Source organism: Cephus cinctus, unplaced genomic scaffold, assembly GCF_000341935.2.
Source record: "Cephus cinctus unplaced genomic scaffold, Ccin1 Ccin1_scaffold3007, whole genome shotgun sequence".
NCBI lineage: Eukaryota > Metazoa > Arthropoda > Insecta > Hymenoptera > Cephidae > Cephus > Cephus cinctus.
In genome coordinates this window covers 33,553-48,319 of record NW_014334437.1, presented here as the reverse complement: position 1 = coordinate 48,319, position 14,767 = coordinate 33,553, and the positions used below count along the sequence as shown (strand labels likewise).

The window sequence follows — 14,767 nt, the reverse complement described above, 5'->3', positions numbered from 1 at the left end:
GGGGGGGGGGGGGGAGGGGGAGGCGAATATTATCTGCGCAACGATACGACCGTTTTTCATTACGTACCGACTTCTCGTCTTAGCCAATCGGTTCACGTGTCTGTAAACAGAGTCTCTCGCTGTAAACACAGCTCGTGCAAACATAACTGTCAGTTTACGTCTTTAGGCTTTTCTTCGTAATTTACGTCGATTACAATACTCCTTATACAATTAGGCTTATTACATGTACAGAATTCGGTGTCATTCGAGAATTTCTTATACGACCAAATGTTCTCGTGCAGGTGTGCTTCGTCCACGGTTGGGTTTAGTTTGGACAGATGGATTTTGCAAATTTTTTTTTTAATCGAGGTAACGAAACAAACATCGAGCGCAATCGAGCGTAATTCAGAAGTTTGAGAAGCCATGTTGTTTCTCATGGAAAATAATGACGAAGAATTCAAAATTGGATTATTGACTCGTACGTTGCCGTCACGACGAGTGGTTCTTTTTATTCGTATGAAACGTCCGATGGGTAAATTTTGAAAAAAAAGTGTCTATATACTAGATTTGGATAAGACAGGAGGAAGAGACTGGCTGTGAAATCAGGTCTAATCTACCGGTAGCTGCACGGTGACTAATGACGAATAACTGCTGAAAGTTTTACGACTGGAAGTCACGCTGGCGCAATGTACACGGAGATAAAGTAAACGCTGAATAGTCATTGCGTGAGAAAAACAAAAGCGTACGAGTGTGCAGTTGCACCGGGTGAATTTATTAGGAAGGGAAGAGCGCGCGCGCGTGTGTCGTGCATATTGTGTGTGTGTATATTGGAATGTACGGACATGCACCTGCCCAGGATCCACCGACGCAGTAACGCGAGGTTAATTGGCTCAATTGAATTAAGTTCGTTTGGTATTTTGATCGTCGCAATTCCGCAATTGTCAACGCTCCGGACGAATTAACGAATTGAGTCTACTTAACGTGTGTCCGCCGTGTAATACGGCGGAGAGGAAGGTAGCGAGCGTGGATGGTCCTGTGGAAAATTAAATGTAAAACAGTCGAATTCTATTTCGATCTAGAGGACTTGGATTACTTGTCGGACTTACGATGTACGCACGTATAGAGGATATTACATAATGGGACTATTGAGGGTCCGTGGCGGAAGCTTCTGGCAGCGAGTGTCTCTGAGCATTTTTTTGCACGGAGGATCGATGCTAATTTTTTAATAAGAAGAGCTCCTTACTGGCTTCTATGGAGAATTAAAGGAGAAAAAGCTAAAGAGACACAGGCGCCATTTTTATTCGGAATCCGTTTTATACGAGGGAGAATGGGAGACTGTATTATTTTCATAAGAAAACTTCATCAGGCGAAGAAAAGCTTGAGGGACTTAATAATGGGTCTAAGTGAGTTTATTGATTGCAATAAGTTGAGGTGCCGGCGACTATGTGCCGGCCTGTACTCGTCTGCTAGTCTGCAAGTCTCTGCCAGTTTGTTGGGCTCTGTCAGTCGGCCAGCGTCTGGGCGAAGAGGTGGGCGGAGTGCGGGGAGTTCTGGGTATAGCAAGTTGCTGTATAAATACAAGCGATTCGACCGCACGCGCTTCAGTCTGCTTCAGTCTCGTCGAAAGGTCCCCGAGTGTTTTTGTGCGTCTTTCCTTCCTTTCTCGATTCTTTTCCTTTATTGACATCAAGATTTGACATTGCAATTAGAAATCGGATACGAGGAATAAGTTGGTGCGCGCAACGGAATCTTGCGGACGAGTAAAAAACCAAGGAGGGAAGAATGAAGATAGGATGAGAAAGTTACAAGTATCCCTTAGAAAACGTAACAGTTGGATACACGAGTTGTTTCCTTTGACAGAGCAAATCGGCTTATTCTCGTTGTCTGCTAATAGTGGAAAATACACAAAGTGAAAGTGCGCCTTAACGAAGAATCGGTAAAGCCGAGATACTCTCGCCACAGTGAAGTGTCGAATATTCTATTATTCATTTTTACTCCAGTGATTCCTCCTGACTCCGACTGCGTATTCGTTTGCTCGTTATCGTTCATCGCGCATCCCCCCCGCCCACCCCGTTAGTTTCGTAACCTCTTTTTGTAGGAGTCCAAAAGTGTTTTCAGTGCGTCGACGCACGCTCGATTTTTCATCGAGCCGTCTCGAATCGGACCGTCTTTACGGTGCTTTTATCGCTGCGATAAGGATTATTTTCGTGTACATTTGATTAGACCATTTTTCATTATTTCCAAAGTGCCTGTTTTATTCGCATTCCTCTTTACGCTCGGATACGCTTCTCGGCGTATGACATTTCGACGTCTGGATGAAAGTAGCGTCGTAAGAAATTCGAATTGTGAACGCTGACTGGGAAAGCCTCCGTTAAAGTGACAAGATTGTCGAGAAGTTTTCTCTTGGAGGCGAAGTCAACCGGAGGACTGAAAGTAACGGTAAAAGAATGCCAGGATCATCGCGGGAACGATAGATCAGAGTCGGCAGAGAGAGAGAGAGAGAGAGAGAGAGAAGCACCGTGCTTGGAAAGAAACATGTCACTGGCGCAGTAGCTGCTTCCAACTCGCATGTCGTTTCCCAATGAAAAACACAATACTTCCAAGAAGCGTAATGCGTGCTACGATTATGGAAACTCCGTGAGTGATTGTGGGCGTATTGTTTAGGGAATTGAAAGAAAAGAAAAGATAAAAGAGAGCAGGATCCAAGAGAAAAGAAAGCCGTGGCAGATTACTCGCGCCGAGATAGAGTATGGAAAGCGCGATGTACATAACGGAATCGCAGAACAACAACCGGACAGCCGGTAAATTCGCATCGACGGGAAACATACCGTCCCTGGTCGAGGAATCGCTGACGGAACAGCAACAGGAGCAACAACAGGAGCAACAACAGGAGCAACAACCCGATCAAGAGGAGGAACGGGAGCAACAGGAGCCGTCGAATGACGACGAAATGGTATTGCAAGAAAGAGTAGGAAAGATGCATGCAATCGCGACAGAAGATTCGGGACGGTGCGTTTCTTTAGTCGAGGAAACTTTGGCGCAGCAAGGCCAGCGACAGGAAGTCGAAGGCGCAAAGGAAGACCCAAGCTCGGATCAATGTCCCACCGACGATCGGCATCTCGTCCAGCAATACAATTCAAAATTGGACGTATCTTTGAAGCGATCCATACCTTCCTTGATCGAGGAGACGTTGACCAAGAGTAAGGAAATTTTGAGAGAGGACGATCAGATGGATCAAACCTCAAGAAAATCCATTCCGTCCTTGGTAGAGGACGCGATGATCCAGCAAGGCAACAATTTGGAACAAAGGGGGCAGCAAAGTGCCCTGCTGGGATCCAGGCCCTCGCTCCTCGAGGAACCCACAGCGCAGCAACGGAATAATTCGCAGAGGTCAGAGAGAAGCGAAAAGGAATCGGGCAAAGATTCAGCGCTTCGTTCCGCGAAGGAAAATGCTCCGCCTAGGGGTTTTGAGAACGTGAAGCTACGTGATAAGGAAAAGAGCCTCGAGGCCAAGCGGATATTCACGAAGGACTCCATCCTGGGAAGTTCCGTGCCGTCGCTGCTCGAGGAGGATTTGAATGATTTCGAGCAGGAGAGTCGTGAGAAAGTACCAAAGAGCAGAGGTCGCCGACACAGCGTCCTGGAGGATCTTCGGGCACGGAGGGACTCCCTGTTCCAGCGTGCCAGGAGGGCGAGCACCTTCGACGAGGGGAAGGCCGGCAAGAAGGACAAGAGTAGTCTGGTCGAGGGCGAGGAGAAGCGTCGAAGCAGCGACGGTGGGCGTCGTGGCTCGGTCTTTTACGTGTCCGAGGATCTCCTCGAGGAGAATCAGGAGGCCGTGGACGCGGAGGCGGCCGCCGCTGCGGAACTCGTCGACCGCAAGGGGAGACGGAAATCTTGGCATCCTTTGGCAAAACCCCCGAAAATCGATCGGAAACGGCGCAAGGGAGTCGCCGGTGCGCCGCAGGTTTCGGCTTCCGAAGTTGGCAGCAACGACGGAATTTACGTTAGACAGAAGAGACCGTCCTGGTGGAATATATTCGTGCCAGACTCCGTCAGCAGGTAACGCGCACGCTTTGAACGAACTTTTTCCTTTTATTGCTCAATTGGTTTTCCTACGGCAGCCACTTTCGAGAATTTATGATAAATCGCGAGAAGCGGCTCTTGCGATTGTAAACACGCGGGAGAATCATTTGTCTTCGATAACTACGGAAATTTCTATATAATCGCTAACGCCTTCCAGTCTAATGAATTTTACGTTAATATCCAGGAGATATACGTGGCTCTTGCGAAGTGCCTTCTTCGCTGCGCGTACAGACGCGTATATGACTAATCGTGAGTGGGGAAATATTGAATTAGAGAAACGGAGAAGTCACTTCTGGGGATTTCGTGGATCTCACCGTTCTGAATCCACAGTAAACACAACAAGAATTTTGTCTGGTGAATTATTTTTAATCTTGGTCATAAATTCCAAGACATTACGAATGCTCGCGATAGGGCTTTCGAGTTTAATAGGAAAAGCCTTACCGAAGGTAACGCAATGCCGAACGTCACTCGTCTTCTAGCATCTTACGATCTCACCATAGTGGACCAAACCGGGCGAAATGTCGACTTTTGTAAACGGCCATGTCCGCCTTCGATGGTTAAGGCTGCGCGTTTCTTTTCCGCTTTGAGAATCGGCCCAGTCATGGTATTGCGATTCGAGTCACGTTCGTTGCTTTTCTTCTTTCTTCCATCTCGCTCCCTTCTCTCTTCTTTCTATTCTTTCATCCTTGACTCTCTCTCTCTATCTCTCCCCTTGCTCACACGAACTCGCAGATGACTGGGAGTAGAATCGAGTCGAGAGTCGAGAGTCGAATGAAGTCGAGGCACGTCGACTGCAACATCGACTGGCAAGATGTAGGCGATAGATTAGGTCGCTGACCTTCCAAGCTGAAAGCCACGCTAGATAGTACGTACTACAAGCAGTCGGTACGTACTACATTCTGTACACACTGGCATTATAATAATCCACGTAGTTCTGTTGTTGTTTCAAGTACGCAAGATTGTTAGACGTACTTTCAGATATCGGTGAGACATTTTTTTCGAATTTACGAACACCCACCGTCCCTCTGTCTCTGTTCTGCGTACTTTTAAAGCCACGACCGGTAGTTCTTTTCATTCAGCGATACTTAATACGTATAAAACTCACGATTGGCATTGCCAGCAAATAAGGTGGAGTAGTGAATACGTGATACGTACCAGCCACAAGAACAGGGCTATGCTTCCCTTTGTCCGGTAGGCGCCCATTGTGTATAAGCATGTTACCGACTCACCAGCTGGCCTTGTCAAAGGACAGTAGATCGCGAGTCTCGATTTGCATAACTAGAGGGAAACCTTTCGTCAGCCGTATGACTGTGTACGGTAATCCTTAGCATTTTCTTTAATTTCTCAAATTTAAAAGAAGGTGCTTTTTATGCTTTGGTTCACAAAGACTGAAAAGATACGAAGAATCTTGATGCCATCGATAGCACTGATCGGCCATTAACAACCGTTTGGTTCGATTGGCAAGCGTAATTACCGATTGGTTCGATATCTATTGATTACGATTAAGATATGGCACTGCCAAGTACCGATCGTCGGATCGATGTCTGAATTGCTATTGCCCACTGATTATGGACCAAAAAATATAAGTATTATTATTTCAGAATACACCATAGTCATTCGCACGTGCTTGTCGCACATTTTTATTAATCGATCACCGATATCCGATATCGATATCGTATTCAAAGAAACCTTAGACGATTTTAAATTTTTCTTTATTAACGCCTTACCAACTCGCTACTCTGATGATTTAATTCAAGTTAATCATACACATTTTTATTTTTCTAATAACACGTGCCTCGTTATCGCGTCAACGATCCTTTATTTGGAAATTAATAGCAGCATGTTCGACTGGTAGATATTGCTAGGAATTGTAAAAACGACTTCGAACGGCCGACTTTGAATACACTAATCTCAAGATTGGTCAAAACGGCCTTCCGGGGCCCATTAGGAAGATCCTAATGACGTTTTATTTTATACCGATGACGCATAATCAATCTTCGTGATTATATACACAGTCAACCCCATGTTTCTCTATCTATATATAATATAACTGTATACATCTATATATATTATTATTATACACGATCGATTACACGACACGTCTGCTGTCTACACATTTGGCTGATTAATCAGTCAGCAGATTAACTTGTTTGTTAAACATTCCCACACTGTATACTTGGACAAACTTTCAGCAACAAGCATGACCCTTGCTCGCTTATCTATATCATCAAAAGAAATATCGACGAACTACCTTCGTTACAGCTTGTACTCTATTCATTTAACGTATATTGCATTTCGTTTTGGTTTTGGTTCGTAGCCATTCGTACCGTCGAAGCGGAGTGCAACGGCAGCGTACAAGGTTCGAAACTAACTCGTAGTTGAGTTGTAGGTGGCGCGTCGATCGAGCAGAACGTAAACGAACTACGATCGATATTGGCCTTACGGAATATCACGGTAACAGTAAAGTATCAAAAGGAAGAAAAAGAAGGGTACCGGAATCCCTGACGAATGCCAGTACCAGGAGCAACAGCCAGCAACCCGACTCCGGCACACAGGTATATACTATAGCAGGAGCAGCGTCTGCCAGCAATAGTAGCTAGGACGTTGTCCCGTTAACAGCCCACATAAACGGTAACTCAGGACTGTACGCGATGGGCGCGCTGCTCCCTCCGTGCATTTCGTTCGCGCTTTCTTTATACTCTCGATCTTCCGTTATCGCGTTGCTTAAGGAGACACTCTTTTTTCTAGTCCTGACTATCGGACGTCCGAGCTCGCTGGGAATTTCAATAAAACTAGCTCTCCGATCGTGCAGCCTTTCGCGTGATGTTATTTTAATAACTTTCAAAATGGAGGTACGTGACGGACCGAAGACAAAAATTAAAGATATTGAAATATCGACGCGGACATGCATTTCTTATATATAGGGCAGCTCTCGCCAATAGTTTCTCTGGGTTAATCGTTGTTACCGTTAACTTCCACACGCTGGTTAATTTACCGTGACGCAAGGGTGCGCTCGCGATTCCACAGTCCGATGGAAATACACAAAGCTAACGCAATGGGTATGGGAATTCGTATAGCGATTCGCATACGCGTATAATGATTTCTGGTAACGGGATGCAGATTGACAATGGAAATTATGAAAATTGTTGTGTATAATTTTTTTAAATTAAATTTCCATTCGATACAAGCTACTTTTAACCGGGATGCAATTCTATCGATAGGTGCCGAAGGGTTTTACGGAGTCTCGCCTGACACGGATGGGGCAAGTAAAACAGTAATGCGAAACGTGAACTCGACGTCAAGGCGCAAGTATGATAATTCGAGACAATTAAAGCCGTAAGTTAATTGGCCGGTGACTAAGTTGCTCCGCGACAGGACACTGATCTACCATCCCCCTGGCCGCTCAACCCGTTAAGGCTTGGTCAATTTTTTGTGTGCATAAGATGAATATAAAACGACAACGAAGGAAGTAGGCGTAATGGTAGAATCAACGCGAGCATACAACTGGAATACAAATGACGGAACGACAACGGCGATTCGCAAGCCTTTAGCTTGCGGCAATGCGAAACGGAAGTCCAACGCCAAATACGTAGACGGACGTTGCGCCGACTACGGTCTTGTTTATGACTTCGAGACTTGCATATAGATCGATCCCACGCTGGCTATTGGGATTCCGTGTCAAAATTTGGCCATCGCGTAATGGAAAGCATTGCTGAAATTACGTCACGTGCGTTATGTATACCGACGTTACGTTATCGTTACGCCAGTTATGAGACAGGATTGGTTATCAGTGATATCACGCGCGCACAAAAATGGAACGGAGGACGATGGCACGTAAGTCCCATTTTAATGGAAGAGGCCCATTTTAAGAAATTCGCGGATGATTTCTTATTTGCTTTCGTATCGATTTATAACGGGCCCCAAAACACGTGGTTGGCCGTCGATTGTAATTAAAATGCTTTTGGGCCTTGCCAGCGTCGATCCTTATATCGGTATATATCGTTACGCACCTGATACATTGGACTCGTGACATTTGGAAGGAACGGGTGTCGGTTCTGATTGTTATTAAAATTTGATCTACGTCTTGTGGCCTCGCCAGGAGGGCTCTTCCCGTAAGGCCCATATTTAATGATACGTTGATCGAGTGAAGGGGCACGAGGGGGGGGGGGGCCCAGTCCCAGAAGCAGGAAGGAAAGAGGTTAGTGGACTCGTTCGATGTCAGGTTCAGGCTCGAGAGCAAAGGCCACGCCTGGAGGGTCCGCTTCGGGCCCCGTTGCTCGCCCTCCTGCGCTGCACGGTCTTCGACCTTAGACCTTGTTCGAGGAGGTCGACCTCGTCTCGCTTCCTTATCCACACGATCTCCCACGGCTCGGCTCGCAGACGTCAATGCACGCGTTGCCCGTCAATTGATTTTTCTCGAATTTTACATTTTCGTAAGGTCAGGACCGGCGAGCAGTGCGAGCGCGATGCGTGGGCGCTGTCGCGTGTCGGATTTCCATAGGAATGCCGGCTCGTCGGGCCCGTTGAAAACTGCCGGGAGTATCGATCGGATCGACCGTCGGGCCGGCGACGCTACCGCTGTCTGATTAGTAGCTGTTGCCAACCTTACCGCAGAAGATTCTCGAATCGGCGGTGCATCACGGGAAAACCAGAGTCTCTCAAGCATAATGGTAGAATCGATTACTAATGAGGAAGCAAATGATAGCTCATTGTCATCGAGCTTAATCCCAAAGATCAGTCTTGGTCTAGCTGGTCTAGCTGGTCTAGCATGGAAAATACTTGGGTCGCTACGTGTCACTTAAAATCCATTAGAATTCCTGGATCGATCCAAAGACTCGAGTCACGTGGCTCCTCGCGTGAGGTTTCGGTTATGCAGGACATTCAGGCCGACGACAAACAACAATTATAACGATAGCAGATTAACTCCGAGTAATGGAAGGTTCTGGAAGCTTCGAGCGCATCTATGCTAGTCACACAGTTTCATCCTGAATAATGGACGACAGTTTTGCCGTGATTACTGTACGAATTGTAATACCGGGTGATTTTTCTTTTGCGAGCAAACAAAAGCGTCGGCTTCCCAGATCAACTACAATCAATATGACAATGGGGATTATATAGTGCGACTACGAGAAAGGAATAACAATTGAGACTACGATATCGGAATCCCAAACGGTCGTCGATCCTATTCCTGCTAACTCTCGATAACAAACACGTGCCCCGGTGTAGCTACATAGAAACAGCTTAACGCGTTCCCACCAACCTGGGACGCTCGTACGCCCCACTGTTGGATACGTGGACGGGTTTTACGAATGATTTCGTAAATCGACAGCGGAAGTCGATTCACGATGCCATTCCTTCGAACAGTGTGGATGCTGCTTAAGGCGTCTCTGTCACAATGATAGTTTCGAAACTCGCCGCAAGACGCTCGGGTTCTACCAGTTCCCTTTCTCCGGTGAGCCAACCGTAGTAGCACAGTATAGGTACGGGAAGTCAATGGTGTTTTCCCTTGTTGCTACCGGGTTATCTTATATCTCTCTTATCTTATAATTCAATTAATACATTTTTATTAGCACTCATTAATCCTCCGGAATATAGCGTATCTCTGCCTCTGATCGCTTACGTATAACAGACTTGTAAATACATGAAATGTCAGCGCGCACGCAAGATAGCGCTCGAGCCGGTTGAGAAACTTTGTGCACGGAGTATATGTACCCATAATGCAATATGTCGGAGGAGGACTGTACTGTGGCTAGGAGGTAGGAGGTGCCGTCTCCGAGCCTCTCTACGTGAGTGCGGTCACGCGTCGATGGTCTCCCTGTACTTTCGACGCTCCTGCTACCATCTAGTAACATTCCTGTAGTCTACGTTTTCTATCTAGGGCCTGTAGTCTCCCTAGTCACTTTATTTTCGCATATCGTCACTGCCTAGATACGCTTGTTGCTGTCCCGGGAACGTAGGGCGAGCAGGTATATCCAGTATTGTTTAGGTACACCGAAGCATTGGTATCTGCATGCGACCTGTATGTGAGGAATTAGGCCGGTACCTACCGGAACCACGGTAAATAGGGATTGTATCGGTATTTGATCAATGGGGAACTTGGTTGTTGGATACATCTGAACTTGGCCGATTGCTTATCTATAGGTCACAGGGAGGCACGCGTTGGGATGCTTTGCTGTGTATAATCAAGGATCCTGGAATTTACTCCTATTCCCTGAATACGTTGCATTTTAGTGCACTTGACTTTTGTACGCGTGCCATAGAATTTTGATCTCTGATTACCAGAACCGGTAGGGCGGACCCAGACTTTGTCAATGAACGAAAGTAAAATTTCATCGAGATTCGATTACAATTTTTGTTTTTTTCTTAATGGAACGTCCGGTGATCGTGTCTATCTTGGAATCTGATAGGCAGTGCTGAATGACACATTTGAGATCGCATTTCCTGGTGAAAGGTGAACGTACGTAGGTACGTCTAGGCTGAAAGGGAACGTGAGGCAGAGCTGAAAAATGCTGTAGCACGTGGTGTGTTGAGATTTAATGAGATTTACTTTTTGCTGGGATCGCTCGAATCGAACTCATGGCGAATAATTAATTTAATTAAGAGTCGGTTATGCTCGTAGCGAAATTTATCGCGATAGGGAAGCCGGGGAGGGGGGAGGGTACCTGTGATTTGAATTTAACGAGAGTCTGTGGCAACGTCGTCATGGCGTAACAGGCAACACCTCCTAGCGACGTTGCCGGACTCACCGCTTAATAAGGTACGTGTACGTAATGCGAATGTGGCAAGAAATGGAGTAATCAAAACAATGGAAGACCTCCGAAGAAACATTTTTAAAGATGGTCCTTGACTCTAATTATATATTAATATTTCATCGAATCGCAGCTTCGAACATGTCTGGTCGGAGGATACAAGAAATGTTGGATAATTTTTTTTCTTTTTCGAACTTCATACGAGTGCATTCAGTCACGCTAATTTTGTATTATCTGACAATGAAATCATGACGTCATGCCTCATGCGGGGATTAACGGACCATTACGTAAATTGTGGAATCGGTAAGAAAGGGTGTTGGTAAGAAATAAACGAAGCTGGGATTTATTTTTTCGAATACCTTTAACGATACGTCCTGCACTATTTACTGGGATTTCGTTAAGTAATGAGAATTCGGTTAGAGTGTTAATTCTATGCTCGGAAAATATGTACGGTGCGGCTGGGATGAAAATGTTATACGAGTATTTTTGAACTGAAAGCATTCTTGGCATAGATCTCGGAGCTGCCAACTGTGTTTTTGTATATCAACGTCATATTCATTTGGAATGGAAAATATTTCTCTTGACAATTTCACCAAGTATTCCAGTCGCTGGGGATTTATGGATCGTTGCCTCCTGCTTGTTTTTTGGTTCTTTCTAATGATCCCTAGAAAGTCGAGAAAGGTCTTACGATCTAGGATTTTCTAACGTGATAGGTTATGTATACAATTTCGAAGATGAAATCTGATAGTCTGATTCTTTTGGCTTGCAATTTAGCTACAATGGCTGCACGTGCATCCAGGGGGATCCGGTGGATCCACTTTCTACCGAGAGAGACACGGCTCGTGTATTTTTATCTTGACTGTGTCATGTGCTACGGCAGAGTGACGGTTGGCCAATATTGCTTAAAAAAATTTATAAAGCAGACGTTTAATTTATTATGGTTTTTACGTGCGACAAAAATAAGATTTTGTATGCTCGATAAAGTATTCCTCGAGTCCATTATCGCGGGTAAGTTACGTGTATACGTCGGTGCAAATGTACTGCGCACTGCGCGGAACTCTGTTCTTGTGTATTGAATTTTTCACTGACTGACACTTTTGGAAAATAAACAGATCCGTGCTAGAAGAACTATTCGATTCTATTTTTATGGGCGGAGTAGAGAGTTTCTGTGAAAAAAAAAAGAAACTTTTCATAAGTAAAGAATTTCTTTAAAAATTACTTTAGTATGAATGGTCGAGCGAGACCCAGTGGTCGTGGCGGCAGTTTGCCAACCCACGCTTCGATTTTTGGGGTCCACGTCGGTATCGAGTACAACTTCTTGGGCTTTCATCCCCGAAAGTATTTTAAGCCTCACTTCTCTTAACGTCGACATCGTCGACGCACCTGATTGCTTTTTCTTGCTGTGCTACAATTGATAGTATGTTCTGGAAATAGTTTTTCATTGTTATAGATATTTATTTTAATCTCGTAGTTTTATATTTATGTATCGTAATACGTTTGTGGGACTTTTGTTAATTTAATAATTGAAAAGTTGGGCTGCCTTGAATTGCGCAAGGCATTTTTGAAAAAATTCAAAATTATTTATAAAGCGTGAAAATGTTATTGCGCTTTAGATTCTTATAGACAATCTGCACGAGTCTCTTTGCCAAAAGAAAATTTAGGTTACTCGACTTGGCTCGTGGAAATGTTCATAATATCTCGCAATTGTTTGTAAACAGTGTAATATTTTTAGGTGTCGTAATAAATAATTTATCGGAAAGGAGGGAAACGACCAGCTGGTTTATATTGATAATGCATTATTTTCATCTATTTTGTATTCCAAGATTCGTCTTTTGATTTGATGCGAAAAAGACTAATTGTAGCAGGCAACTGCTTTATCGACCGTCGGTAAAGGTGTACGCGTGGAAACTCGACTGGGGAACTCACATTTGCATACAGATTGCGCGACGAGCGTCGTCACCGTGAACGACACTAAAAAGCTGATTTAACCGCAGTAAAATGGAGAGTAACATTTTCCCTCGGGACATTATCCACTCTCATTCCATTTGTCAATGTTTCAAAACTCAAAGTATATTAAGAGCATTGATTTCGATCAGCAATCAAACGATTAGCAAAGTCAGTGACATTGCGGTAATTTCTTAAGTGATTAAAACATTTATTCATTGATTCACAACCTAATAATATTATCACATACTTTAAGCTTGGCTTGCGAATGTCACAATGCATCGGCTCGTGAATATATTTTCGTTTTTTATTTGCTATTACCCATAAGTTTTTCGAATAATTTTGCTTCAACTTTTTATTTTCTTAAGCATGTAGCATGTGTCTGATTGCCTCTTTTTTTTTCGTTTCTTTTTTGGTTTTGCACCAACGAAGGTCCCGACGGATGTCTCAGGATGTGACACATTCCAGGTCGACTGAGAACCTCACAGTGCCTTACTTCAGGTTTGTTACTGAAAAGCATAATATTTATATTATTTGCTAAGACTCTGACTAAGATAACTACTATTTTTTATGGATAACATATAATTTAAAATAACACAAGGATTAACCCACTCGATTGCTATATCGCTTGTGTAATTGATTAGATTTTTATTTTTTATTTTTTGCACAAGGCATGCTTGTATCTTGAATATTTTTGGCATGTCTCGCCAACCTTGCATCTCTGTCCTGTAAATATCGTATGGTTATCATAGTTCCCTGTACTACCATTGTATTCAACGATTTTCATATTTTCTTCGTAAATACATATGTATAGCAGAAAAAACGATAGGTGCTAAAGTTCATCCAAAGGCAATGAAATAATCCTTTTATACAATAAAACAATGTCAACGACAATAATAAAAATAATGTTTCAACGAGGTTACCGACTCAATCAATGTTACATAATTTTCACCTAATTCCTGTATCTTTTTCAGGAGCAAGAGTCGCAGCGTGGATCATGGATTTACAGCACCGTTCGACCTGGACGCACTTCGCAACAAAGTCGAAGGACGCTTCGAGTCGGTCGATAAGCTTTCGAAAGGTACAAAAAAGTTGAGCTAAGACAAAAATAAGAAAAAATAAAAGATAGTAAAGGGGAGAAAGAAAATATCATTTATGTAAACACGATACAATGCTAAAGAAATGTTCTGGCCGAGAGTCCAGCCGAAGGTCTGGACGACCTTAGGTTAGTTCGACCTCAGCCGATTGCATCGCATTGACTTACTTTCGCAATCTGGAGCGGATTCCCAGATCGACTAGGTTGCTCTTGGAAATCGAAATAAATAGGAAACAAGGAGATGCCACGAAGAAGACGCAATGCCACGAATCCTTCCTCGATTCTTAATCCGACGAATTCTTTTCTCCGCCGCTTTAGGCTTTCCCTATTGGTTCGCGAAATAATCTTTCTTCCAAATCAAATGCAGAATACCACCACAGCCATACAAAATATATTTCTAAGTACAGGCAGATCCAATTGACCTGGCAGTCAATGCCGACATTTATTTTTCAATCGATCATACAATCCATAGTGTAATAACCCTTCGTGAAACTGATACCTCGTATATTTATGCGAGGGCAAGCTGTCAGTAGTATCTCCGAATGTCTTTAGTCAATAGTACATTTTACCATATAGGCCGTCCACGGGTCTTTGTCCATAGGCTACATTGCAGGTTTTTATTGTGTTTATTAAAAGAGTTCCATTACATTGTATTAATATTAATATCGCTACTCCTGCATGTTATTAATAATATACTTGACGAATATATCAATTTGATAATATATATCGGAATAGATTTGATATCGCCTTTAATTTTGTTTGGTCTACGCGGCCCGTTCGAATCGGTTGATGTTGCACGCGCCTGCCGTGACGCTAGTGACGCAATACCAAAATGGCCGCCACGGACAACCGCGTGCGCCGCCATCAACACAGTGTGACACAGTCGCAGGCAACTAGTCGGGTATCGTAAATC

The 14,767-nt window shown here is 44.1% G+C and overlaps 1 protein-coding gene across 13 annotated transcripts in view; it reads left to right on the top strand.

Annotated features, from left to right (window-relative positions):
• Positions 1 to 14,767, top strand: part of LOC107274371 (TLD domain-containing protein 2) — a 76,279-nt gene that overhangs the window by 30,318 nt on the left and 31,194 nt on the right. For 3 of the 13 annotated variants that reach the window (XM_025091618.1, XM_025091615.1, XM_025091616.1), the window contains 2 exons: positions 13,191 to 13,259; positions 13,733 to 13,839. In XM_025091618.1, the coding sequence (XP_024947386.1) occupies positions 13,191 to 13,259; positions 13,733 to 13,839 (176 nt within the window). Of the gene's footprint in view, positions 1 to 1,499; positions 4,042 to 13,190; positions 13,260 to 13,732; positions 13,840 to 14,767 lie in introns of those variants that run through there. The other 10 variants (XM_025091620.1, XM_025091617.1, XM_015753432.2 and 7 more) reach the window with 9 other exon arrangements.